The following is a 27,807-nucleotide window of genomic DNA, read 5'->3' as shown; positions in this document are numbered from 1 at the left end:
AGCCATCTCGTTCTCTGTCGTCCCCTTCTCCTCCTGCCCCCAATCCCTCCCAGTGTCAGGGTCTTTTTCAATGAGTCAACTCTTCGCATAAGAATGCTTATTTCTTTCTAGATAGATATTACATATTACCTAGGTGTGATCTCCATGTTTCTGATACCTGTACATTAACTAAGAATTGACCATAGGATTATCTCCTTTAGTGGGTTTTAATCTGTGGCTTTACTTTAAATTCTAGGAATTCACTCAGTCCTGAGTACATAAGGGAATTGAGCAAAGGTCTGGGGGATATTGCACCTCCCCATCCTTTTTTCCGTGGGCTTTTGCTATACTCAGTCTTGCTTAAAAATGTCTACTTTCAAGTATTTTGCATATTCAGTTTCTATATGTACCTTTTTTTGGAAAATGTATTCCACATTATAAAAGGTCTATCCAAGATCTTAAAGAAAATCCTAAAGGAAATCAGCCCCAAATATTCATTGGAAGGACTGATGGTTAAGCTAAAGCTATAATACTTTGGCCACCTGATTTGAAGATCTGACTCATTGGAAAAGACCCTGATGTTGGGAAAGACTGAGGGCAGGAGGAAAAGGGGACAACAGAGGACGAGATGGTTGGATGGCATCACCAACTCAATAGACATGAGTTTGAGCAAACTCTGGGAGACAGTGAAGGACAGGGAAGCCTGGCGAGCTGCAGTCCATTGGGTCACACAGAGTCGGATGTGACTTAACAACTGAACAATAAGTTCTTAATAATATACGATTTATATATTTTAATATATATAAATGTATATATTATATAATATTTATAAATTTATAAAAATCATACTTTCTGACAGATGATTCTGGAATCAAAGATTAATAAGAGGTCATTATTAGCAAAGGAGAAAGATATGTAGACCTAACAAATGGCATTTAAAGTAAGCCTTGAAAATGAACAGCAATTTGTCAGATGGTATTGGAGGAAAGATGCTGTTGACAACAGGAACATAATATAAAGGGGCCTGCCCTTTCCTGGCATGGTGAAAAATTCACTGTGACAAGAATGTAGATGTATGGTGAAGGGCGACAGGGGGCAGAAGACAGTGCTGGGACCAAGTAACAAACCATTTTCACTCCCAGCTAAGAAGCCTGGATTTTAACACTTAGATAGCAACAAGCTAACATTAAGTAGGAAAGTAACTTGGTCAGAATTTTCTATGTTTAGAACAATTTTCTCTTTTTAGTACACTTAATATACTCTGTTAAATTAATTTATTTTAACAATAACAGCTTGAATATAGGTAGGGATGGGACAGAACTTATGGCAGGGAAACCGGATAAAAGGTAAGGTTGGCTATGATGAGGAGTTAAGAGAGTGATGGCATTGCCATGATAGAAATGAACATTTGCTTAGATGCAGAGATGAAGAAGACGGGCTTCAGGACACTGCTTCCATGAAAATCAGTGGCAATGACGCTGCCAGAGGGAAGGAAGCCAGAGGGTCAGAGGGTTGTCCCAGGGCAGATGGAGAATACAAAGGGAAAGAAAATTTGAGTTGACATACTCATTTCCCAAGAAGTGGAAAGAAGAGAAATCCACTTCTGTTTTAGTTCTGCTGTGACCATGTGTAAAACAAAAACCCAACTGAGGCCAGTAGGCCAATTTCCAGGGGCAAATGCTGCTTGTTAACTCACTGCTTCCCTCAAAAAACAAATGGAGAAGACCTGACTGTGACTGTGCTCTTGGTCTCTCTGATCCTCAAGTCTACCTCCCTGCAGAGCAGTGACTTTTCGTGAAGCAGAGTGAGACGCTGAACCTTCAGGGTGCCACGGTCAGCTCGTCAGCTGCTTGAGGCTGTGAATGCTTCTCTTTGCTCATAGCTTCAAAGCCTAACTCAGTGACCACGTGGATTACAAAATAAGACGTTAATTTATTGTAACATAAACTGGTTTAATGAATAAATCTTTTTGAGTTTTCTGTGATAGATCTTACATAAATAAAGAGAGGTTCAAAGTGGATTTTAAACACATGATTTTACTTCACCTCAATTTCTCTTCCTAATTTGAAACTTCTCACAATCCACTGGAATGGAAATTATGAACACTGACTGTCCACAATCATCCTTTTAGTTACTTCTTGGTACACAATGGAAATGACAAATATGAAAGAAAACAATGTGCTGTTTTTAATGTCATTTGTCCTAAAAACTTTTTCTGAAAACTCACACCAACTACATTTTGATAGCTTTAGAGAGATATAAGGTATGAAAAAAAATTTCTGATGATATATAAAAATGTTATTACATGTGGAAGAATAATACTCTGTGTGGGGGGTACTATAGCTCTGGGAAGTAAGGCCTGATCTTCATGGACATCTTCTTCATTGAGTACCAGGAGCCCTGCCAGTTCATCCACACCACTCCATCGTCTGTGCCGTGCTTTGCCATGTCCCAGGTGTACGCTCCACCCCAGTAGTATCTTCCATTGGGATTGGCTGCGTGACATCGGTTATACCACCATCCACCACCATCCTCTTTAGAACACTGCTTTCTGGGATCTGTAGTTTTCCTGAAAGGAAATTTGCTTGGAGTTATTACAACTGCAGTGCTCTCAAGTTAATTCTTTGCAAAGCCCACAGAGGAGTACTGGGTGCAATATTCCTTCCCTCGGATTCTATATGGAAAGTCACAATAATGCACCAAGGGCTTTCTGTGCCCTATAGCAAGAAAGGGAGATAATTGGGCCCATGTGGCAAATTCACCAATACGCATTCTGTTATCCTGAAATGACAGCTTTCAGATCTCTTAGTGTTACAGATTCTTAGAAAACAAAATAGAGGTTTCAAAAGCCACAGTCCATGATAGACATTCAGAAATCTATCTAAGTACTCACTACTTAGAAAGTAACTGTGCTCAAATTACAGTTGTATTTTGTATGGTTATGTAACGTTGGGTAAATTACTTAATCTTGCTGCTCTTCGCGTGTAAAATGAGGATAGCAGTGGCAACCTTATAGCTGAAGTGCTTCAGAGAGAGCTTAGTACAGTGCTGGCACACAGGACCCACCCAGGAAACGAGAGGCACTACTCATGTTCGCTGTCATTAATGACCCCAGGCAGCAGCACGAGCCGTGGCACTGAAAGCAGGGGGGAAGCAGCAGCACGTACCAGCCGTCGTTGTCTCTGTCGTACGTGCTGAAGAACATGCTGTTGTGGATGGTCATGGTCCGGTTTTCTCCCACCAGTTGAGAAGCCCCTTCTATGAGGGCATTGCCGGCTGTTCCTTTGTATTTGCTCACTGAGAGTTGATATTTGTTGGCCTCATTCTGTACGGTAAATCCTTCATAGAGTGCCGTCACCTTATCGCCTTTCCAGTCCTCCATTTCAATCAAAAGCTTTGTGGGTCCCATATTGGTAAGCTGGCTAATTCTGTCATTTCCAAGCCAATACTCACCTAAAGGAAGAAGAAAATAAAATCTCACCAAAAATAAAACCTTTGAAAGCAAAAAACTGCCTTTCCCCTCTTATCATTAGCTTTTATGCTCCTTTTGTAAATACTTCTTAACCTCCTAAAACTCCTAAAAGCAGACTACCAACACTATATTTTTTAAACGGAAAAAAATCTAAATAAAGAATGGTCTTATTTTGTACTCCCAGTTGTTACCTGGTACACCACAGTATTTCTTCCCTTCTGCATTGGTTGCAATATTTCCAAATCCTTGTTTATATGGATCCCATTTCCTGCCAAAGTCAACACTACCATCTTGACGGTTCTGAATTACTGTCCATCCTTTGGTTGAAAGAAAAAAAATAACACATATTAACCACTAACAAATAATGGCCCTTTGGGGGCAATGTCTGACTTCCTTGTCCATTTAATTTATGCCCACTGATATTTAGTGTCCTTAAATAGACATAATAAGGAAATAAATCTGAAAGGAAAACTTGAAAAATCTTTGGAAACGGCAAGTGCTTTATCTTTTACCCAAAACTGTGAATCAGAAATATTTTATAACTTCTAAAATATCAGATTGAATTCCAAATCAAATGGCTCATTGTTAGTTTTGTTAAAGCTAGATTTTATTTCCTGGCATTTTATGGTATCAAAATAATTTCAGCATAATAGTCAAAAGCTATCAAACACGTACCTCCTTTTTCCGTTTTCATATCACAGTATACTCTATATGGTTTGCCAGAATCCTCAGGCTGAATGAGGTACATTTCAGATGTTTCACCTCCATTCCTGATGATTTCCTCACATTCTGCAACCATAAGAGAACAAATTGTATTTAGGGAATACAACATCATTACTTTGTATTTAGTCACCAAGTTTGTAAGATAACTGATTACTAAAGAATATTTTATTTTAGATATTTTAAGATAAATGTTACCGAAACTGATGCTTCCTCTTACTAAAAATCACACTCGTAATCTTCCAAGGGAGTGAAAAAGCCCTTCTCCACCTTTTATATCTTGATATCCATAAACTTCCAGAACGCATGTGATGGAGAAATCCCTGCATCTATCCATGGTTCCCATCTATTCAAGCAAGTATGTACATTACACCCATTGAGCTACCAGCATCATTATGCTGCTTCCTACTCTTCAAAAACTGGTGGGTGCATTAGGTATGCTGGGGATATCTTCATGATGTGCTGAGATGTACTTAGGATCCGTTGGGGAAAATCCACTGAACTTGTTTTAGTTCTCTTATTCTTAGAGAGTGTGAATTCTTCCGTAACCTTCTAGAAATATGTTTTAACTAGTTACCTTTGCCAGACACCACAGGAATATTGCAAGTGACAGTACACGGGGTGCGGCAGTATTCCATCTGAGCTGAGACATCCGATTCTAATTTTTGTATTTTGCTTCTCAAATTCTCCAGAATTGAACGGAGCACACGAAGCTTAGTTGGGATATTACTCTTCACAGTCTCATCTATATATAACTGGTGCTTTTCCAGATGTGAGGAGTACTCGTTTACTACATTTTCATTATCTGGAAAAATTGTGTAGGAATGGTTAGCGTTTTCTCTTGACAAAAAATTAAATGTATTCAACTATACAATCATGATTTTGATTTTGAGAATAGACTAGACTCGGGCATCAGGCAGTCATGATATGTAGTTGCACTTAGGGAAAATTATTTGGTCCATGGCATACATAAATTAACATATAGTCACTACACTAGTAATTTACCTTAGATTAAGGTAAAAATTAAGCCTAATGATATATTCAATAAGTTGTTTATTTATTTCTTTGATAAGGAAAAGAGGAGAAAGCAGTACTTAGGCCTTCCATCTCAGAAGTTCAACATCTTATAGAGTAGATACACTTAATTTACTTATCCATCTCACATAACTGCAGCATAAATATGCAAGAGAAATGCCATGATTCCTTTGAAAAAATGTCCAGATTTGGGTAGGCTACTCCCTGAGACACCTATGGCCAGTTCAGTCACTAGCTGATTCTTAACCACCAGGCCAATACCACTCGAAATTCAGATCTCAAGTTTCAAATGATGGGATCATTATTTGCAATTCAACTGAAGATATCATGGACACCTATATTTAAAATGTCAAAGGTTAAATCTATAAATGCTAAATTTTCACTCTGTGAATATATTGTCCTCAGAGTCATAAGTTTCTTATTGAATAAAAATAAGGACTCACAGTAAAAATTTTCACAGAAAATTATCCTTGCTGATACCAGACTGGGAGTTAGAGTTGAATAGTGCTTACGTAACAAGCCGCAGGTGAAGATGCCTAAGTGAGGACCTTGGGGTAATCAGGCTCATACTGAACTACCCAGGCTCATCTAGAGACGTGGATCTTCTCAGAACTGTGCGTTCCCATGGCACTCTGACCGTTTCAATTTTGTAAGAGAATCAAAGAGAAACCACAAGGATATCTACCTTGTACTTGATTCTGCCTTCCTTTCCACATTTCTTTTAGCAGAGTTATATATTGAAAGGTGGAAGAAGAGGTCCGGGAAACAGACTCCACATTATTACGTAAATCTTCTACACTCTTTCGGATTGGTCTTTCCTGTTTTACCAAAGTATCTTGCAACTTACATCCTGTAGGACACAACACACCCTATATACAAAGAAAATAGCCAACATCAGATGTAGGATTGAGGTATTTGCAAAACAAGCACATAGTGAAAATTCAATGATATCTTTCACCAATATAAAAACTTGCAATTTGATTTTCTTTATATAAGACCAGAAGTTCTAGACTCACCATTATAATTCTCTGAAGATTAAAAATAATCCTTACCATAGAACAAAGGTAATTAGGTATGAAAGTATTACCACCTGAACAGACAAAGTGGGCAAGTATGAAGGAGAGGGAACATCCTGTGTCCTGATTTGTAATCTTGGCTGTAGACCAAAGAAAACTAGAAAAGCACCCTTAGCCCAAGGCCCACTAAGTTTATGTTCTGTATTTACATCCAAAAGAAGCAAGCAAAAGGACAGTGATGGTAACGTGGGTCAGTGCTCATCAGGAAGACACATGAATGCGGGTTTCTCCACACGGGAGGCCCACGGCGGACAGAGCCACGTGTGCACCCACCAGGTCCTGGTCCGCGTGCAGGCAGCCATCAGCGTCAGGGGGCTTTCTCTCCCCTTTCTTCTGGCCCGCAGTTGCTGTGGGGGGACGAGCCCGATAGCCACCTCCGCTGATGGGAGGGGGCACAGGTCTCAGGCTGGGGGCCTCTTCCTTCTTCTTGTCATAGGGCCGATGACCGCGGGCACCCAAACCTAACTTCAGGGGGCCAGGCAGAAATAAAACAAAGAGTGTTGTGGAAAACTTGAGATGTAGTATTCCAACAGTCTCATTTTATAACTTAGGTTACTAAACTATGATTTGCTTAAGGACCATCAACTGACTAGCTATTGTTGGCAAATCAATAGGTTCCTCAGGTCTCTTTAATAAGAGCAGAACGAAAAACAGTGCAAAGAGCTATTGTACCTGGAGGAGTTTTAAAAAGAGTCCTTAAAAAAAGTTGCATCAGATAATGAATAGCAATGAACTCAGATTCCTGAAATCTATACATTAGAACACACAAAATACTATGAAATCTATACTGTCAGGAGGAAAAAATGTTCTCAAGCCACTTGGATTACTAAATTCCAGTAATTATTTATCACTTTTAATTTTTATGAATTGATTATTTCACTAGCTCTTAGTTAATAATACTTAAGTGGCAATATAGATTTATTAAAAACAAATGTATTTGTAATAAGACACCAATTGACTCTAACACGTTTGTAAAGGAATAAGGTATTCTGGAGTCAGACTACTTGGTTTCAAGTCTTGGCCCACACCACTTTCTAGTTCTAAAGATTGTGGGTGAATTACTTTATCTCTAAAATAAAGGTAGTTATAGTATCTGCTATATAAGATGATTTTAAGGATTAAATGACTTACTGCATGTGACACCCTTAGAAGAGTGCCTGGCACATATTAAGTTCTTATTATTATCTTCATTGCAATCACACATAACAGTAACAGATACTACAGTGTAAGTGGCTTTTCCACTATTAACTCCAATCTTGTCTATTAACAAAATTGTCAAATCATTCTCATGAAATTTCTCACATGATTTCTTTATCAAATGCTATGATTTTCTCATTTAAAATAATTATTTCATTTAAATAATTCTTAGGTTATGTGCATTGCAATTAAATTATTTGCTAATTAAAATATAACATTAAAAGATAGTGAAGTGGAAAATATGCAATACAATGCAAAAGTGCTGGCCTGGATTAACTTTATTATCATCATATGGTCTTTGTCAGTAATTACACCTTTCAGGTAGAGAAGGAAATGGCAACCCACTCCAGTATTCTAGCTTGGAGAATTCCATGGACAGAGGAGCCTGGTGGGCTATACAGTCCATGGGGTCGCAGAGTCAGACACGACTTAACAACTAAACCACCACCACCACCACCACACCTTTCATTTTCAGGGTTTAATTAAAAATTAACAAAGGACTAGATTTGCACCAGAGACTAAGCTCAGCTATCTGGTGGGTCTAGAGGTCACTGAATGACTGTATTTGGAATTTTACTATCATTTATTCAGTAAGAGACAATACATTTAGTAGGAGAGTGCTAGGCTTTAAACCTGGCCAGATTCCCCTGCTTAACTTCTGAAATTAAACTACAGTATGTTATGTGTAATTGCAATAAAAATAATAATGTATGAAGATTTGTAGGAAATATATATTGTTTTGAAGATATATGGTCGCAGTCAAAGATGGTCTGTTCTAACAGAAATTTTATGAAATGTGACTCATCTGTTTATTACAAATCAAATTATAACAGAAGAAAAGTACTTTCTTTTTATTTAGAGTATCATTAGAAAGGTAGCAATGGTGATCTAGCTATACTAGAGAAAAGGAAATGAAAAATGTTTAAAAGAAATTATATGGATGTTTAGGTTTATGAAGACCACTTATTGAAATAACTAAAACTAGAAAATCCAGTTGGAAGCATAAATAAGTAAACTATCTCTGTGTATTTTAGTCAGTCAGCAGGAATGTAAAGTGCTTAGCCTACTGCTTTATAAAAGTTGACTCTTACACATTCTTTACATTTTTCTTACCTAACTCAATTAACCATATAACTATCTTTTTATATGTATACTTTGATAATTAAAAGGAGCTATATATTATTTCAGGAGCTGTATATTAGGTTCCATTTAAATTCAACAAATGATCCAAAATGAATCACTTCATTTCATTACTTCATTCACTGTGCACTTTTATTTCTAATGTGGCAGATACTATGTTATATACAGGTAATTAGATCAGGAGTCATCTGATAATAAAATTTAAATTCTTAAAGTATCATTTTTCTAAATGTATTTTTGTATTTTGACATCTTCATACCAGTAGGAGTGATACTTGAGGCAAAATTGTTCTATAAATGAATAAACTAAATGGAGTGCTATATTCCATAACCATTAACAATATATAAATTTCTCAATAAAAAACAATTTTTAATCTTCTATCACAGAATGTGATCTATTTTACTTTTAGATTTAGTTCACAATTTTCATTTACCAATAGCCAATAATTTCAGGAGCTATATAGTACCTTCCTTCATCAAAGAGCTACCCAGCAATTACAGCTTTTTTCTTTTAAAATACTGCTCTTTTATTTTATAGTCTGTGAAATTTTCAAGTTTTTGTTCTCAGATTATAAAAACATATTGCTAGAACTAAATGAAAATCATACTACTCAGGACAACAACAATCAAGAAAAGCACATCTTACCTTAGGTCTGTCATCTTGTCCCTGGGAAAATAAAGGTGATAAAGCAGAAAATGAGAAATCATTATTTTGTTTTTATGTAAGAAATACTATACAACATTCTTTAAATAAAATAGGTCCTAGAAATTAACAATTCAATTTCATAACTAAAATCAATGCTAATTTCATTAAATAAATATTCAGATATGATTATGATTTGGTTATATGTTATATTAATAGTGTTAGTAAGAATATAATAATATGTAAAAGTCACCTCGTCATAGTCAGTAGGAAATTGGGCCTGAACTATAAAAGCACACAAAAGTAGCAGTAATAGATGTTTCATGGTTTTAAATTTTTCGAAGTTCCAAGAAATCACCCTTTGCTCTGGACCTAACTGAGCGATCTTCAGCCCTATATATACCTGAATCCTCTGTTAGCTATCCCTTTTCAAGTGGTTACCTTCCTTAGTTAACATTTAATTTTTTGGTTCACTTGTTGACTGAACCATTTTATCCCTTAAGCAACATCTTCCCAGCAAGACTTATTTACTTGTCATACAATTGTTCTCTGTCGGCCAAGTTTAGTAACACCAAAGTTCCTCAGTTCATTTAATTGGACAGTATGATGGGAAATTGGGACATTCCTAAAAGAGCTGTGTATTCTATTTCCTGTAAATTAATGTGGATGCTACACAGGGTCCCAAAGAATGTGTGAAGAAAAAAATACTTTTAATCTGAGCACAAAATATTCAACCTACTTACAAGGTACCCACTAACACTGTGAACTCACTAAAGGTTTACCATAAATGTTGTTTGGAGGTAATCCTGTAATTTAGTTTTTGAAAAGGCCACTAAACTCAAGAATTACATTACCATATGTTCATCTTATCTTTTAGACATTAATCAGAATAGCAAAATTAATATTCATGCCTTATGCTACGATAGACAAACATCAAAAAGAAAATGCAGTCATTTTTTGCTCTAACCAGTTTTCATATTTTATTCTTTATTGATACATTAAAATTTTCAAATAATTGTAAACTGTATTAAAATGATTAGTAGATTATAGATTCCTAAATGAAAATCATTATTATGGTGACTGGATAGATATTTAAAATTTATTTTTATATTATCTTTAAAACAATGTTATTTTAACATTAGTGAAGCCTTCATTTAAAGTGAAAAGAAAGTGAAAGTCTCTCAGTCGTGTCTGATCTATCAGGGAAGCCTTCATTTACCTATTTTAAATATAAGTTCAGACACTAAATGTGTCCCATTTCCTTTCATGATTTCCTATAAGCTAACAAATGCATCTCTCTTATCTTTTCATTTTTTTTTTTGCAATCAGGATTAACAACTCTTACAAGAATCAATAGGAAAACCAAAGCCAACGGTGTAAATCCTAGCAAGTGTGCTGCTTTACAGCATTTTCTGGGTTTTTTGGTATGGAAAGTGAAAACTTTGTCATTCAATTTTAAGTGATTTTATTAAAAAGACCCAGGTTTGGATCTGAAGAGTATGTTTTAAACAATGCTTGAAAACGGACTGCTGATAATGGAATGAGAAACATTAAATTTCTTTCTTCTCTGGATAGCTTAAGTTGCATTCCTAAAGCTTTTTAACTCAGATTTATAGAATCAAAGTATTGAGTTTAAAATAAGAAAAATAATTGGCTGAATTATTCCAAATTTACATCTCATTCATTGGGTTTCCCTGGTGGCTCAGATGGTAAAGAATCCACCTTCAAAGCCAGAGACATGGGTTCAATCCCTGTGTTGGGAAGATTCCCTGGAGAAGGGCATGGCAACTCACTCCAGTATTCTTGCTTGGAGAATCCCCATGGACAGAGGAGCCTGGTGTGCTGCAGTCCATGCGGTCACAAAGAGTCGTACATGACTGACAGACTTTCTTAGAAGAATACACACTCTGAGGAAAACAGATGTATGTATCTGCATGTTAATTAGAATAAGATGCAATAATACTTTCCTTCAAAATGTAACTGAGAAAAAGTCCATTTTAACCATCTGGACAGGGTTTTAATGATGTCAGACTTTTGCTGATTTAAAAGGATTGACTATGTCAAGAAAACTAAAAATGTTTTTTCTTTTGAGATAACATTATCACATTATTACTTCATTTTCAAATACTGACATTACATCAACTAGCAGTAGGACCATTATTTAATTTCCAGAGGTCTGTTAATTTTTAAAATTCCTTCTAGTGTGTTACAGTACCTTGTACAACATTAAAGTGAAAATTCCTTTACAGTCTCACTTTTCTTTTCTGTTCTGACAGGCATTCTAACCATCATCACCAGGAAAGTGAAGGAAGCTACTAGAATTTACATTCCATAAGACTGAGGCAGAACATTCATTCCACAAATAGCTCTTGAGGGCTTTCTATGTGACAAGCAGTGTAATAGAAGCTGAGGATACACTGGTGAATAAGAAATAGTAGGCATTTGATTAAAAAAATCATAGAAAGAGTGAGTGAACTATCTTTTCATTGAAACAGGCCTCAAATGCCAAGTTCTAATAATCACTTATTTACTTTAAATTCTAAAAATGATGAAACTGAGGCTCAAGAGGTTAAGTAAAGAACTCAAGGTGTACTGGTACCAGGGCTTGACCCATGTCTGTCTAATCAGACAGTTCACACTCTGTGCCCATTACAACATATTGCCCAACAAAATGAAAACATGGTAAAGATATGGCCTGGGTTTGCTGTTGTTGAATTGGCCAGCCATTTTTTCCTTGAGACTATAGTGTCTTACCCTTTGTTTTCTCTTACATTTTCATTGTAATATGTGAGTGTGGGTTGGATATTCATATTTGTGTGAGAGGCATGACTGATGGAGTGGTAATAACTATGAGCTTAAGCCTAGTTATTGCTAGAGTTTTCATAGAGTTTTATACAGCTATACTAACACTTAAAGTGTGTAATATTACACAGTAAATTTCTGTATTTTCAGTGAGAAGAAATACATTTGCAGAGATTCTGCTTACTAAAATACTTCATTTTTTTTTTAAAAACGTTGATGCCATTGGTGGAGGAGGAAGGGAGTACTATTTGTTCAGTTATACTTTTAGATCAATAGTGCAGGGTTCTTTGTAGTAGCTGATCCCCTTACGTAAGTCAAGGGCAGTAAATCAGTGACAGAGAAAACAGAAATAATCCGTTCTGCCCAGCAGCTCTCTGGCAAGAAGGGTGGACTTGCCGGCACTGATCGTCAATGCATTTGTCCTTGATACAATTCAAGTCAGGCTCAGTAATAGCACACAAGGCCATCTGTGTTCATCAAATGTTTATAGAGCACCTACCTTGTGCTAGAGGCCAAGGATACTTTGGTCACCAAGATAGAGAAGCACCCTGTCCTCACCAAGCTTTGTGTTTAGAAAGGAAATGAAAGTGAAGTCACTCAGTTGTGTCCAACTCTTTGCGACCCCCTGGACTGTGGCCTACCAAGTTCCTCTATCCATGGGATTTTCCAGGCTATAGTACAGGAGTAGATTGCCATTTCCTTCTCCAGCAGATCTTCCCAACCCAGGAATCAAACCCATGTCTCCCGCATTGTAGACAGACGCTTTACCGTCTGAGCCACTAGGGAAGTCCTTGTGTTTAGAGGGGTAGACAAAAATAAAAAACTGCTTATATGTGCTGAACCTGAAACCCTGTGCCAAAGCAGGGGAAATGTGAAGCTTTGGGAACAGTAACTTACAGACCCAAAACTTCTTCCCAGGGAAAAATGACTTGAAAAGGCTTTTGGACTTGAAACTTGTGGTTTGAGTGACTATATAGTTATATCAGACACCTGGCACATAATCAGTTCAGTTCAGTCACTCACTCGTGTCCGACTCTTTGCGACCCCATGAATTGCAGCATCCCAGGCCTCCCTGTCCATCACCAACTCCCGGAGTTTACATAAACTCATGTCCATCGAGTCGGTGATGCCTTCCAGCCATTTCATCCTCTGTCGTCGCCTTCTCCTCCTGCCCCAAATCCCTCCCAGCATCAGGGTCTTTTCCAATGAGTCAACTCTTCGCATGATCAGATCAGATCAGATCAGTCACTCAGTCGTGTCCGACTCTTTGCGACCCCATGAATCGCAGCACAACCGGCCTCCCTGTCCATCACCAACTCCCGGAGTTCACTCAGACTCATGTCCATCGAATCAGTGATGCCATCCAGCCATCTCATCCTCTGTTGTCCCCTTCTCCTCCTGCCCCCAATCCCTCCCAGCATCAGAGTCTTTTCCAATGAGTCAACTCTTCGCATGAGGTGGCCAAAGTACTGGAGTTTCATCTTAAGCATCATTCCTTCCAAAGAAATCCCAGGGCTGATCTCCTTCAGAATGGACTGGTTGGATCTCCTTGCAGTCCAAGGGACTCTCAAGAGTCTTCTCCAACACCACAGTTCAAAAGCATCAATTCTTTGGCGCTCAGCCTTCTTCCCAGTCCAACTCTCACATCCATACATGACCAGAGGAAAAACCATAGCCTTGACTAGACGGACCTTTGTTGGCAAAGTAATGTCTCTGCTTTTGAATATGCTATCATGCTTTGCATGATAGGTTTTGACAAGTGTTAATATCCATTGAACTAGTTTGTGAACATAGAATGAGTGAAAGATTGAATGAACAGAATTAAATACTGATTCTCTTTGTTTAAACTGACACAGGCTTTGAGAACAATATTAAATCATTGTTAGTCTCTGTATGGTCTTTTTGTTTGTTTTCTTGCCATGAACCATGGTTTGAGAACCACTAGCCAAGGAGAAATTAATACTGAAGTCTTAGACCAGAGCTTTCAGCCATGATTGGTTAGCAATGGGAAAGCACGCTGCAGGGAAGAAGGGTAAGATAGCTCTGTCTCCTGTGGAGAGTTTCCTTCTACTGATTTGGTCAATGCCAATTTGCTTTTCTTAAGGAAGCTGATAGGCATCCCTGGTGGCTCAGGCAGTAAGGAATCTGCCCGTAATTCAGGAGACACAGGTTTGATCCCTAGGTTAGGAAGTTCCCCTGGAGTAGGGAATGGCTACCCACTCCAGAATTCTTATCTGGAGAATCCCATGGACAGAGGAGATTTCTATCGATATTAAAAAGCTGATATAGACCATGGCAATAAGGAGACAAATAGGACATTTCTTTCCCTTCAACACAATGCTGATCACAGGAGCTGGAGAAAAGACAGAGATGCTGTTTTACTTCTGTCCCATTAGACTCAAAACCACAATGTTGTGACAACCATTTTGGAATTTGGAATGCCACTCCCTTCTCTTGGAATGACCCCTAAAATGCAGGACTGCAGCTTCTGTGGTCCTGTTAGTGAGACCTTGTGATACCTTGACCTTCTAGCCACAGGTGACTCAGTAGGGGTACATCCCTTACCCAAGCCAGCCCTATCAGCTTCTCTTCCCCAAATTCATGTTTGTGAAGGAAATAAGCTAAGAAAATAATCAGGTTGATTGGCTAGATGTATATTCATGGCAGCATTCTAGACAGAAAGTCTACCAACATCAGCAGCAGAAGCCATCAAAACTTCTAAACTTAATCATTTGACTCTTCTGCCAAATCTCTGAGACGCCTTACTCAGTGATCAATGCAAAGAAATAGAGGAAAACAACAGAATGGGAAAGACTAGAGATCTCTTCAAGAAAATTAGAGATACCAAGAGAACACTTCATGCAAAGATGGGCTCAATAAAGGACAGAAATGGTATGGACCTAACAGAAACAGAAGATATTAAGAGGTGGCAAGAATACACAGAAGAACTGTACAAAAAAGATCTTCATGACCCAGATAATCATGATAGTGTGATCACTCACTTAGAGACAGACATCCTGGAATGTGAAGTCAAGTGGGCCTTAGAAAGCATCACTACAGACAAAGCTAGTGGAGGTGATGGAATTCCAGCTGAGCTATTTCAAATCCTGAAAGATGATGCTGTGAAAGTGCTGCACTCAATATGCCAGCAAATTTGGAAAATTCAGCAGTGGCCACAGGACTGGAAAAGGTCAGTTTTCATTCCAACCCCAGAGAAAGGCAATGCCAAAGAATGCTCAAACTACCACACAACTGCACTCATCTCACACATTAGTAAAGTAATGCTCAAAATTCTCTAAGCCAGGCTTCAGCAATACGTGAACCATGAACTTCCAGATGTTCAAGCTGGTTTTAGAAAAGGCAGAGGAACCAGAGATCAAATTGCCAACATCCGCTGGATCATCAAAAAAGCAAGAGAGTTCCAGAAAAACAACTATTTCTGCTTTATTGACAATGCCAAAGCCTTTGAGTGTGTGGATCACAATAAACTGTGGAAAATTCTGAAAGACATGGGAATACCAGACCACATGACCTGCCTCTTGAGAAAGCTGTATGTAGGTCAGGAAGCAAGTTAGAACTGGACATGGAACAACAGACTGGTTCCAAATAGGAAAAGGAGTACGTCAAGGCTGTATATTGTCACCCTGCTTATTTAACCTATATGCAGAGTACATCATGAGAAATGCTGGGCTGGAAGAAACACAAGCTGGAATCAAGATTGCCGGGAGAAATACCAATAACCTCAGATATGCAGATGACATCACCCTTATGGAAGAAAGTGAAGAGGAACTAAAAAGCCTCTTGATGAAAGTGAAAGAGGAGAGTGAAAAAGTTGGCTTAAAGCTCAACATTCAGAAAACGAAGATCATGGCATCTGGTCCCATCACTTCATGGGAAATAGATGTGAAAACAGTGTCAGACTTTATTTTTCTGAGCTCCAAAATCACTGCAGATGGTGACTGCAGTCATGAAATTAAAAGATGCTTACTCCTTGGAAGGAAAGTTATGACCAACCTAGACAGCATATTCAAAAGCAGAGACATTACTTTGCCAACAAAAGTCCATCTAGTCAAGGTTATGGTTTTTCCAGTGGTCATGTATGAATGTAAGAAGTATCAACAGTATGGACTGTTGATGCTCTTGAACTGTGGTGTTGGAGAAGACTCTTGAGAGTCCCTTGGACTGCAAGGAGATCCAACCAGTCCATTCTGAAGGAGATCAGCCCTGGGATTTCTTTGGAAGGAATGATGCTTAAGATGAAACTCCAGTACTTTGGCCACCTCATGCGAAGAGTTGACTCATTGGAAAAGACTCTGATGCTGGGAGGGATTGGGGGCAGGAGGAGAAGGGGACGACAGAGGATGAGATGGCTGGATGGCATCACTGATTCGATGGACATGAGTCTGAGTGAACTCCGGGAGTTGGTGATGGACAGGGAGGCCGGTTGTGCTGCGATTCATGGGGTCACAAAGAGTCGGACATGACTGAGTGACTGAAATGAACTGAACTGAATGTCCTTTTAAATAGTAACACCCCCCCTCCATTTTCTTTTGGTAAGTTAGGCTGAAATGGCTTCTGGGGTCTGCTGAACTATTTCAAAGGGAAAGTTAAGATCAACTGATTGGGTATCAAGCTGGCTTTTTTTTTTTTTTAAGAAAAGCATAAATTGTGCATTAGAAGAGAAGCTGTGTTTTCAAACAATGCAATAAATCACTTAAAGTTTTATATATTAAGTATATATAAAAGTATCAGCACTAAAACTCTGTAGAAAATGAAAAAAATTTATTTGGAGTATTTTATAACATTAAAATGTTTTTCATTATTTAATAGCAATGTCTTGAATTAATTTATAGTATTTTCAAACTTCACTGCTGGTGCAGTGGATAGGAATCTGCCCGTCAATCCAGGGGACACAGTTTTGATCCCCGATCCACGAAGACTGCACATGCAGCAGAGCAACTAAGCCTGTGGGCCACGACTTCTGAGCCTGAGCCCTAGAGCCTGAGTGTTGCAACTCCTGAGCCTGCGTGCTACAGCTACTGAAGCCGGTGTACCTGAGAGCCTGTGCTCTGCAATGAGAGAACCCGGTGCACTGAGGAGCAGCCCCACGCACCGCATCTAGAGCAAGCCCATGCAAAGCAACAAAGACACAGTGCAGCCAAAAATAAACAAACAAAAATTAACAGTATTTTCTGTAAAATGTGCCCAAGATTAGATAAACGACCAGACATTTATAAATTTGAATCTTCATAAGATATATTTTCATTAATTAAAATCTTCTTATGCCCTTTCATTTTTCTCATGTTTTGAATATTTTTTCATTTATTGTTGCTATAAATGAGATCTTTCCCCCATTATATGTTTTAGCTGCATATATACAAGTTATTGACTTTTAATAGAGAATAAAGGCATCTCCTATATCGGTGAATTTAAAAAAAAAAAGAGCTCAACTAATAAAGGGAGACTTTCCTTAAAATTTGTACTATAGGCTTCATCCAAACAGACTTAATAGTATACATTAATAAGTATTCACCATGTGCACTTTTGCAAACAATCCTTCTACATTTATCAAGAGCAGCACTGACCTCTACTGCTCAAGTAAGGCAGCTCTGGGTATCAGCCAGGACAGGGTTGGTTTTTTTGTTTTGTTTTGATTTTTATTGGAGTACAACGTTGTGTTAGTTTCAGGTGTACAGCAAAGTGAATCGGTTATTTATATAAATATATCGACTCTTTTTCGGAGAAGGCAATGGCACCCCACTCCAGTACTCTTGCCTGGAAAATCCCATGGACAGAGTGGGGTCGCACAGTCGGACACGACTGAAGCAACTTAGCAACAGCAGCAGCATCCACTCTTTTTAGATTATTTTTTAATTAGATTAGATTATTATTTAAATTATTTAAGTTATTATATGCCATTACAGAGTATTGAGTAGAGTTCCCTGTGCTCTACAGTAGGTCCTTCTTAGTTATCTGTTTTATATATAGTAGTAAGCATAAGTCAATTCCAATTTATCCCTCCCCCTTACTCTCTGGTAACCATAAGTCTATTTTCTCCATCTGTAACTGTTTCTATTTTGTAGGTAAGTTCATTTGTACCGTTTGTTTTAGATTCCACATATAAGTGACAGCACATATTTGTGTTTCTCTGACTTCACTCGGTACAATCTCTTCACTCAGGCAATCACTAGGTCCATCTATGTTGCTCCAAATGGCATTATTTTGTCCTTTATGACTAATATTCCATTGTATTTTGTACCATGTCTTCTTCATCTATATTGCCATAGATATACTAGAATCTTGTTTTCTGTAATTTTATTGCCCTGTAACATCATGTTCTTTTATATAATTATTTCTATCTATAGTTTAAGTTATACTCTGATTTATTTTCCAAGTATACATTTTATATTACAGCATTTCCTTGCAAGGGCTGCTATTAGTGGCCACTGTTATTGAAAGTCAGTTCTTTAGGCCAAGTGAAGTGTTAGTCGCTCAGTTACTACCTATTCTTTGCGACCACATGGACTGTCGCTGGCCAGACTCCTCTGTCCATGGAATTCTCCAGCCAAGAATACTGAAGTGTGTAGTCATTCCCTTCTCCAGGGGATCTTCCTGACCCATGGATTGACCCAAGTCTCCTTCATTGCAGGCAGATTCTTTTACCGTTTGACCCACCAGGGAAATCCCCTTAAAGCCAAACTTACACTCAAACTCAGAGGTGATTGTATTTTCAAATACATGCATGATCTTAACGTTTATAATTAATTAAACATAAATTTTTAAATGAGATGATCAACTCACATTGCTATACTTTGATAGATTTTTCTCCCTCTTAAAGCAGGTGCTCTGATGACAAGATCTGCAGAAAGTGACTATGGTTAAAGAACAGGAGAGCCAATAAAACGTTGGTCTATTCAAATTTGCAAATATCCAGTTCCATCCATTTTCCTTCTTACCTAGAAATATAGGTACAACGATCGCAAACTGCAGAGTCTACCTGGGTAAAAAAGAAAATGCCCATCTTTTGGCACCAGTCTGTATATATTAATATATAAAAATGCCTTGTCTTCAGATGTTTTTCTTCTCCCCACTTTGGCCAACTGTACCCTGGCATTGTTGAAGCCACATTTATCATTGGACAACTAGCAAACAAGAGTTATGCCAAGAGTTTTGAGAGATTAAAATTTTTAAAAACCTGTATTAGTGGAAAATAAAAGAAATGGCCAAGAGTTCTGAGAGACTTTAAAAAAAAATCTTTGGAAAATAAATTTGAGATTTTGCCACATGCTATTAAAACCAAAATATTTTGCAGAATTTCTCAAATGAAACTGTTCCAACAAGTGCTTGATGGACAGTGTAAGTGGAATTGTTTCTGGGCGCCAAGAATACAAAGACGTCTAAAGGCTTTCAGCCAGATTGAGTCAAATAGCGCAATCTGGCTACGTGCATCACGGAGGCGCCCCCTCAAAGAAGGCAAGAGCGTGTAAAAGCCTTCCCGCGCTCTCCGGAAGTTCCCTAGAACTGTTGGTTCGTCTGAAGAAATCGCATTAACATTCCAGAGAACAAAGGGCATGCGACCACAACCCTAAACCAAAGTATTTAAGGCTGTGAGTAAGGCAGAAAACGTTATTATCTCAAGATTTCTGCAAGACGAAGTCAGACGCATCGTCACGCGACTCCTGCACCTTCCGCTTTGCTGTCCAGAAGCTCCTCCCCAGAGGCGGCCGGAGAAGAGCCCGTCGCTTCACCCCGGAAGGCCTGCGAGCGCCCCGCGCGCCTGCGCGGAGCCTTGCGTCACATCCGGCCCAGGAAGCGCAATTCCGGAAGGGGCTGAGCTGTGGTGGCGGCGGTTTCTGTCCTGTTCTCCTGAGTACTGCTTCTTCCCTGCTGGAGCGCCTGTATAGACGGCAGAGCCATGGTCGAGGTAAAGTGACACTTGGGTGCTCAGGGGCCGTCTGCTTCTGGATTGTTTTTCTTTGGCAGCGGGCGTGGGCGATCGAGGGTTTGGGAGTGTGGGAACTGGAGAGAGTAGTGGCTGCGACGGGAGGCTGTTTGGCCGAGACCGGGTGGTCTCGAAAGGTTTTCTGGAGGAAGAGAAGAAGCCGGAGTTGTGAAGTGAAGCGAAAGTCGCTCAGTCGTGCCCGACTCTTTGCTACCCCATGGACTATACAGTCCATAGAATTCTCCAGGCCAGAATACTGAAGTGGGTTGCCTTTCCCTTCTCCAAGGGGATCTTCCCAACCCAGGGATCGAACCCAGGTCTCCCGCATTGCAGGTGGATTCTCTTACCAGCTGAGCCAAAGGGAAGTCCAGGGAGTACTGGAGTGGGTAGGAGTGGGTAGCCTTTCCCTTCTCCAGCAGATCTTCCCTACTCAGGAATGGAGCCGGGGTCTCCTGCATTGCAGGCGGTTTCTTTACCAACTGAGCTGTGAGGGAAGGCCTTCCAGGCGGGAGGCCTGAGGTAATTACTCCAGTTTTCACGCGGTCCTTGGGTACGGAGTTCGTCACGGTCTTCTTAGGCGGGGCTTTTATTGAACATCGATGTTTGACCACAGGTACTCGCCGTCTGCTGGGTAGAGTCAGTGACTCTGTGTCCTCCCTGGTGGTCTCCTCTGGTCTTCGCTTTGTCTCCTATTTAAGCTCTTTTCCGGGAAAACCTGCCCGACTTGAATTTTTGCATTTCCCCCTAGCTTGAGCTATCATTCTGTTAGCAAGCTCTGTTCATTTTAATCTCGGAATTCTTGGCTCTTTATCTAGGCCCACTGTCATCACCTAAATTCAGACCGCATCATCTTCCACCAGCGCTGATACATTTGCTTTTAGGTGGTTGGTCTTGTTGCTTCCGCGTTTGTTATCCCTCTCCCTTCCGCACCAAATTGATCTGTTTAAAACCTAAGTTGATCGACTTTTCTTGTATGAGACTTTAGTGGCCCTGTGTAAAACTAGAGTAAAAATGCACACTCTTGCAATTGTATAAAAAACAACTTACCGGGACCTTGTCTGTCCTTACAACCTCACCTTCCATCACGAACCCTCCTTTTCACCGAACATATACTATGTTCTACAGCTTTTGTACTGTACATTATGTACTACAGCTTCTGGCAGTATTTCAGTTACAGAACGCTTTTGTATATGACTTTTTCTCCTTGTCTGGATTTTTTTTTTTTTTTTGATTGATTGATTTTTTTCAGTTTCGCTGAGTCTTCGTTCCTGCGCGTGGGCTTTCTGCAGTTGCAAGGAAGGAGGGGCTACTCTTCATCACTGTGCGGGACCTTCTCATTGCGGCAGCTTCTCTGCCGAGCACAGGCTCGAGGCGCACAGGCTCCTGAAGTTGTGGCGCAGGGACTTTAGTTGTTCTGTGGCCTGTGGATTCTTCCCCGATCAGGTGGAACCTGTGTCCCCGCATTGGCAGGCAGATTCTGATCTGCTGTACCAGCGGAGAAGTCCTGCCTGAATTGTTCTTACCTCTATTTTGTGCAAGACTGATTCCTTCTCTGCTTAGCTGCCACCTCAGAGAGATCTTCCATAACCAGCCTAAGGTCTTGCTCTGTTTGTCTCAGCCCCCTGCTTGTTTCCTTCATAGCAGTTATTAAAATATGGAATTACTTACCCTATTTTTATGTTTCCTCTTGAGCACAGGGACGGTGGCTGCCTTTTCATTATTCTGTTGTTTCTAGCACAATGCCTGGCACTCATTTAGTAGGAACTCAGTAAATGTGTATTGAACAAGTGACTGATTTCAGGCATCACTCGGTTGGTATACCTGGGGCTGTGGCCCAAGAGCAGCTTCCTCCTCTTCCCTGAACTTGACTCCTATAGCTTGTTATAAATAGCTGTGGTGAGTGGTACAAAGTTTTACATATTTAAAGGTGTAAAGTTTATCATTAATTTGCTTCGGTTTAGATTATGGTGTATGTAATTTGTAGCTAGGTATGTAATGACACTCTTTCTTTCTAGGAGGTGCAGAAGCATTCTGTACACACGCTTGTGTTCAGGTCGTTGAAGAGAACCCATGACATGTTTGTGGCTGATAATGGAAAACCTGTGCCTTTGGATGAAGAGAGGTAGGGATAGTTCCTTTTCAATTGCTAGAATGTTTCAACTTTTAATAATGGGGGAAGAGAGCAGGGAGAGGGGAACCTTTAAAAATTAGTGAGTAATACTAATTCTTAGGAGATCTATTAGTAATGAATGATGTTTTGGCATAATTTAAGCTGATTTAACTTTTTTTTGGCTTTTTACAGAAAAATTCCCCTTATTAATTGCATTTTACAAATACCCAGTAATTAGGAGAGTCCCTTTTAGGTGTTATATTTTATAATCAATCACTTTGTATGTGCTTTCAGCTTCCTGCTGCTCTCAGAGCCTTGCTGAGCTGAAATTGTACCTGGCCAGTACTTCTACTCCCATCTTTTCTCGTTAGTATGATGAAGATTCTTGAGTGGTGGCATATTTTTGGTTCTACATCTCCAGCTCCAGTCTGGGATTGCATTATGTGCAGTGTTCCTTCTTTGTCCTTTACCCTTCTTTTAAAATCTACCTAATTACTCAAACAAGCATTTATATTTAATTAACAAAGTGGGCTGTCCTTAAAAGTAGCATAGTACTTGCATTTCTTTCTAAAATACTGAACTAAGTACTTGGATTAGTTTTAATTAGTCTTTGTAGATATATCCAGGAAAGGTTACTATAGAAGCTCTTACTGTATTTTTACATTTAGACATATAGAAGGGAAGTATATTGACTATGAGGTTTTTTAAAGGATATATTAGTTTCTATATATTTTAACATCAGTTAGACCTTCGATAAATCAACATGAAGGTTTTTTATAATTGGTCAACAAACTGAAATATACTCAGCTTAATGGATGCTGTGTGGTAGATTGTGAACAAAGTGTGGAAATGCACTTGGAAATTTTTTTAAATGTTTAACTTTAAAATCTTACCAGAAATGTTTTCTACATTAAGATTAGGCAAGCTTAAGCTGTTTAAAAATTTGTGTCCTAGCTATCTATGAATATATTTACATTAATATATATATTTAAAGTACTCAAAGATACATTTTTGTGTTTATAATTTTTAAATAGTCACAAACGGAAAATGGCAATCAAGCTGCGTAATGAATATGGTCCTGTGTTGCATATGCCTACTTCCAAAGAAAATCTTAAAGAGAAAGTCCCTCAGAATGCATCAGATTCATATGGACACAAACAGTATCCTGCCAATCAAGGTGAGTGTGGCTTTGTCAGAATTGTTAGGATTTAAATGTGAATTTTAAAAATAGAAAAATGAAAATATCTTATTAGTGCTCCTCCTAGAAGGACTTATTAGAATCACAACCCTATTTAACAGCTGTACCAAGATTATAGTAGAAGTCCTGATTTCCTCATTCCTCATAATGAGTGAGATTATTGGTTGGTGGATTTTTTTCCTTATATGAAATTGAAAAACAGTGTTATGATGATGACAGAGATTCTTAGGATTTGGAGATAGTCATCAATTCAGTTCAGTTCAGTTGCTCAGTCATGTCTGACTCTTTGCGACCCCATGAATCGCAGCACACCAGGCCTCCCTGTCCATCACCAACTCCCAGAGTTCACTGAAACTCACATCCATCGAGTCAGTGATGCCATCCAGCCATCTCATCCTCTGTCGTCCCCTTCTGCTCCTGCCCCCAATCCCTCCCAGCATCAGAGTCTTTTCCAGTGAGTCAACTCTTCTCATGAGGTGGCCAAAGTACTGGAGTTTCAGCTTTAGCATCATTCCTTCCAAAGAAATCCCAGGGCTGATCTCCTTCAGAGTGGACTGATTGGATCTTCTTGCAGTCCAAGGGACTCTCCAAGAGTCTTCTCCAACACCACAGTTTAAAAGCATCAATTCTCTGGTGCTCAGCCTTCTTCCCAGTCCAACTCTCACCTCCATACATGACCACAGGAAAACCCATAGCCTTGACTAGACGGACCTTTGTTGGCAAAGTAATGTCTCTGCTTTTGAATATGCTATCTAGGTTGGTCATAACTTTTCCTTCCAAGGAGTAAGCATCTTTTAATTTCATGGCTGCAGTCACAATCTGCAGTGATTTTGGAGCCCAGAAAAGTAAAGTCTGACACTGTTTCCACATCTATTTCCCATGAAGTGTTGGGACCGGATGCCATGATCTTCGTTTTCTGAATGTTGAGCTTTAAGCCAACTTTTTCACTCTCCTCTTTCACTTTCATCAAGAGGCTTTTTAGTTCCTCTTTACTTTCTGCCATAAAGGTGGTGTCATCTGCATATCTGAGGTTATTGATATTTCTCCCGGCAATCTTGATTCCAGCTTGTGTTTCTTCCAGTCCAGCGTTTCTCATGATGTACTCTGCATATAAGTTAAATAAGCAGGGTGAAAATATACAGTCTTGACATACTCCTTTTCCTTTTTGGAACCAGTCTGTTGTTCCATGTCCAGTTCTAACTGTTGCTTTCTGACCTGCATACAGCTTTCTCAAGAGGCAGGTCAGGTGGTCTGGTATTCCCATCTCTTGAAGAATTTTCCACAGTTTGTTGTGATCCACACCGTCAGAGGCTTTGGCATAGTCAATAAAGCAGAAATAGATGTTTTTCTGGAACTCTCTTGCTTTTTCGATGATCCAGCGGATGTTGGCAATTTGATCTCTGGTTCCTCTGCCTTTTCTAAAACCAGCTGGAACATCAGGAAGTTCGTGGTTCACGTATTGCTGAAACCTGGCTTGGAGAATTTTGAGCATTACTTTACTAGCATGTGAGATGAGTGCAATTGTGCAGTAGTTTGAACATTCTTTGGCATTGCCTTTCTCATGGTGGAGACTAAAGGGAAAATTCCTAACCTGTGGAGAGGGCATCTATCTGTTTTGGCTATAATTAAGAAAGGTGATATTAAGTACTAAAATCATAGTGAACAAAGATAATCCAAGGTTCCACAAGAAAACCATTTTCTTAGAAGATAAGCCTGAGTGGATTATTACTTGCCAGGATGACCTTTCTATTGCTGTTACATTGCTGTGTAACAAACTTACAAGCTTTCTTGACCTCACATCAGCAAATGGCTAAGGAAATAGCTGTGTATATGTCTCCAGAAGACAAAACAAAAATGATCAACTTATCTTATTTCTGAGACTTGATTAGTTGGGAAGATTTAAGAAATCCAGTTGATAATTTAATATTATTTAATTCATTAAAAGAAATAGCACGTGTATATAAGGTAATTTTGCCATTGATGAATTTTATTTCTCTTTCTTTTGGTAGGACAAGAAGTTGAATATTTGGTGACAGGTACACATCCGTATCCACCAGGACCTGGTAAATGAACTGTTATATATGAAAATGTCTCATGATCACTTATATTTCCACAAATGAGCCAATAATATGATCCCCATTGCCTGTAGAATATAAGATAAGCTCCATAACCAGGTATTCAGGCAGAGCATTTTAGATAAGAATTAACATACATTTCATATGCAGTCATTCTGCAAACTAAATTACGCACCTATTTTTCATCAGGCACTGTGCTAAGAATTCAAAAGACTGCTCCGGGCTAAGACAAGCTTATACCTGGAGGTTTAGTTAAACACATTAATATCACTAAGCTCATGAAAGTGTTGAAAATGTTCGTGTAGAAGCAGGTATGATAGAAACATATCCTGGCTATGGTGTATGTGTAGAAGAATTAGCACACAAGTAGAGTGGCCAGAATCACAGAGTGGAGGACACAAAGCTTAGTATATCTAGATTTAGTAATTTTAGAGGACAGAATTCACCACATTGAAAGTATAGGTAAATTAGTGCTTTTTGTTGTAGGAATTTACATTTACCCTTGGAAAGACTCTGTTAGTATTTGGGGAACTGCTTAATTTTTATATTTGAAAGTAGTATCCTAAGATAATAGAGATTTAACTATTATGTATTAAATTTAACTACTATGTTGGGCTATGTTCATATCAAACTTTTAATTAAATATGTGAGATAAATTTGAGATATACATTGAGCAATATTTATTATCAGATCAGATCAGTCGCTCAGTCGTGTCCAACTCTTTGCAACCCCATGAATCACAGCACGCCAGGCCTCCCTGTCCATCACCAACTCCCAGAGTTCACTGAAACTCACATCCATCGAGTCAGTGATGCCATCCAGCCATCTCATCCTCTGTCATCCCCTTCTGCTCCTGCCCCCAATCCCTCCCAGCATCAGAGTCTTTTCCAATGAGTCAACTCTTCGCATGAGGTGGCCAAAGTACTGGAGTTTCAGCTTTAGCATCATTCCTTCCAAAGAAATCCCAGGACTGATCTCCTTCAGAATGGACTGGTTGGATCTCCTTGCAGTCCAAGGGAGTCTCAAGAGTCTTCTCCAACACCACAGTTCAAAAGCATCAATTCTTTGGTGCTCAGCCTTCTTCCCAGTCCAACTCTCACCTCCATACATGACCACAGGAAAAACCATAGCCTTGACTAGACGGACCTTTGTTGGCAAAGTAATGTCTCTGCTTTTGAATATGCTATCTAGGTTGGTCATAACTTTCCTTCCAAGGAGTAAGCGTCTTTTAATTTCATAACAAAAGACCTGCAAAATATAATAAAAATTTTTGTAATATCACCATCTGGAGATGATTACCATTTCCTTTTTTGGCATGTCTTACTCCAGTTTTTTATTATAAATGCATATAAATGAAAGCAAAGATAGATACTAAAAATAGTTGGTTTTTTTCTGATTTTAATAGGGGTTGCTTTGACAGCAGACACTAAGATCCAAAGAATGCCAAGTGAATCAGCTGCACAGTCCTTAGCTGTGGCATTACCTGCTTCTCAAGCCAGGTAGGAAATATGCTTCTAAATTACAAAGATTTTGAAAGCATAGTTTACTGCTTAGATTTTTTTCTTATATTTAAATTTGTTTCTTGGTAATTATGTATTATGTGACATTTTCCTTTACCAGTGCTTACAAAAACTTAAAAAAGAGTCAGTCCTGCAGATGAAGTGACTGGAGGCGTTGCTTACTTACATTGTGGTGGTTCTTTTCTTTTTCCTCAGAGCTGATGCAAATCGTCCTGTGCCTGCTGGCGGTGAATACCGGCACCCTGGGGCTCCTGACCGTGTGCAACCTGCAGGGGCGGTGAGTCTGTGTCGAATCTTGCCGTGCTGCGGGTTTCTGACTGTGGAGCATACTGCCTGTGTCCCTTTACTCTTAAGAGTCTCACCTGAAAAGTTAAATGAATGAACATTTTCCTTGGAATTTTTCAAGTAAATAGCAGCCTAAAAGTGAAAGTGTTAGTCGCTCAGTCCTGTCCGACTCTTTGTGACCCCAGGGACTGTAGCCCTCCAGGCACCTCTGCCCATGGAATTTTCCAGCCAATAATACTGGAATGGGTTGCCATTCTCTTCTCCATGGGATCTTCCCAACCCAGGTATTGAACCCAGGTCTCCTGCAGTAGCAGGCAGACTCTTCCTGAGCTCGTTGTTAATATTTCATAGCCCTAAAATTGAAGTTGCTAGTGAACTGACAAAAGAAGTTCTGTTAATCCTGTGTCTTACTTGCATGTTGGGTGTGACAGTTATTTTGATGAGGATACTGTGATGTTGCTGTTTGTTACCCAGTATTAAAAATACAAGCACTGTTGTTCTGAAGCTTGTATTAGTATGTGTTAGATGTGAAGTGTCTTTTATTAAGCTCTCAGTTGGTTTATCCTGTTTGAGTTGAGTGCTATTGGCATTATAGTATTCATACGCTATACAAC

General features: G+C 39.1%; 3 protein-coding genes across 4 annotated transcripts in view; 1 reads left to right on the top strand and 2 right to left on the bottom strand.

Moving 5' to 3' along the window:
• Positions 1-1,910: 1,910 nt before the first annotated feature.
• On the bottom strand, positions 1,911-10,126 carry FGB (fibrinogen beta chain). Its single transcript, XM_006061568.2, has 10 exons — positions 10,116-10,126; positions 9,515-9,671; positions 9,265-9,285; positions 6,556-6,747; positions 5,892-6,075; positions 4,749-4,976; positions 4,127-4,240; positions 3,643-3,768; positions 3,147-3,432; positions 1,911-2,548 (listed from the first exon to the last, which is right to left on the bottom strand). Exons 1-10 carry the CDS (start codon positions 10,124-10,126, stop codon positions 2,317-2,319), a joined length of 1,551 nt encoding a protein of 516 aa, XP_006061630.2. The 3' UTR covers positions 1,911-2,316.
• A 416-nt stretch (positions 10,127-10,542) lies between these two features.
• LOC112579995 lies at positions 10,543-20,271 on the bottom strand. Its single transcript, XM_044930579.1, has 4 exons — positions 19,749-20,271; positions 19,020-19,060; positions 18,865-18,922; positions 10,543-11,168 (listed from the first exon to the last, which is right to left on the bottom strand). Exons 1-4 carry the CDS (start codon positions 20,238-20,240, stop codon positions 10,986-10,988), a joined length of 774 nt encoding a protein of 257 aa, XP_044786514.1. The 5' UTR covers positions 20,241-20,271; the 3' UTR covers positions 10,543-10,985.
• Positions 19,849-27,807, top strand: part of PLRG1 (pleiotropic regulator 1) — a 20,804-nt gene continuing 12,845 nt past the window's right edge. The window contains exons 1-7 of one of the 2 annotated variants that reach the window (XM_006056344.4): positions 19,952-19,987; positions 22,021-22,127; positions 22,410-22,481; positions 23,150-23,292; positions 25,323-25,376; positions 26,794-26,887; positions 27,104-27,185. In XM_006056344.4, coding sequence (XP_006056406.3) covers positions 23,163-23,292; positions 25,323-25,376; positions 26,794-26,887; positions 27,104-27,185 — 360 coding nt within the window. In that variant the 5' untranslated portion in view covers positions 19,952-19,987; positions 22,021-22,127; positions 22,410-22,481; positions 23,150-23,162. Of the gene's footprint in view, positions 19,988-22,020; positions 22,128-22,409; positions 22,482-23,149; positions 23,293-25,322; positions 25,377-26,793; positions 26,888-27,103; positions 27,186-27,807 lie in introns of both variants that reach the window. The other variant, XM_006056342.4, reaches the window with a different exon arrangement.

This window comes from Bubalus bubalis, chromosome 17 (assembly GCF_019923935.1).
Source record: "Bubalus bubalis isolate 160015118507 breed Murrah chromosome 17, NDDB_SH_1, whole genome shotgun sequence".
NCBI lineage: Eukaryota > Metazoa > Chordata > Mammalia > Artiodactyla > Bovidae > Bubalus > Bubalus bubalis.
This window is presented reverse-complemented; position numbering and strand designations above follow the sequence as displayed.

Excerpts from the sequence above, each read along its gene's own strand:
- FGB (XM_006061568.2), bottom strand. Across the intron at positions 4,977-5,891 it reads AAGGCAGAATCAAGTACAAG|ATAATGAAAATGTAGTAAAC; the intron begins GTAGATATCCTT and ends CAATTTTTCCAG. Across the intron at positions 2,549-3,146 it reads GACAGAGACAACGACGGCTG|GAAAACTACAGATCCCAGAA; the intron begins GTACGTGCTGCT and ends ATTTCCTTTCAG.
- LOC112579995 (XM_044930579.1), bottom strand. The coding sequence starts at position 20,240 with ATGGACTGTATAGTCCATGGGGTAGCAAAGAGTCGGGCACGACTGAGC. Across the intron at positions 18,923-19,019 it reads CGTTGTACCTATATTTCTAG|ATCTTGTCATCAGAGCACCT; the intron begins GTAAGAAGGAAA and ends CACTTTCTGCAG. Across the intron at positions 11,169-18,864 it reads ATCTATCAAAGTATAGCAAT|AGTGTGTATTCTTCTAAGAA; the intron begins GTGAGTTGATCA and ends TGTTTTCCTCAG.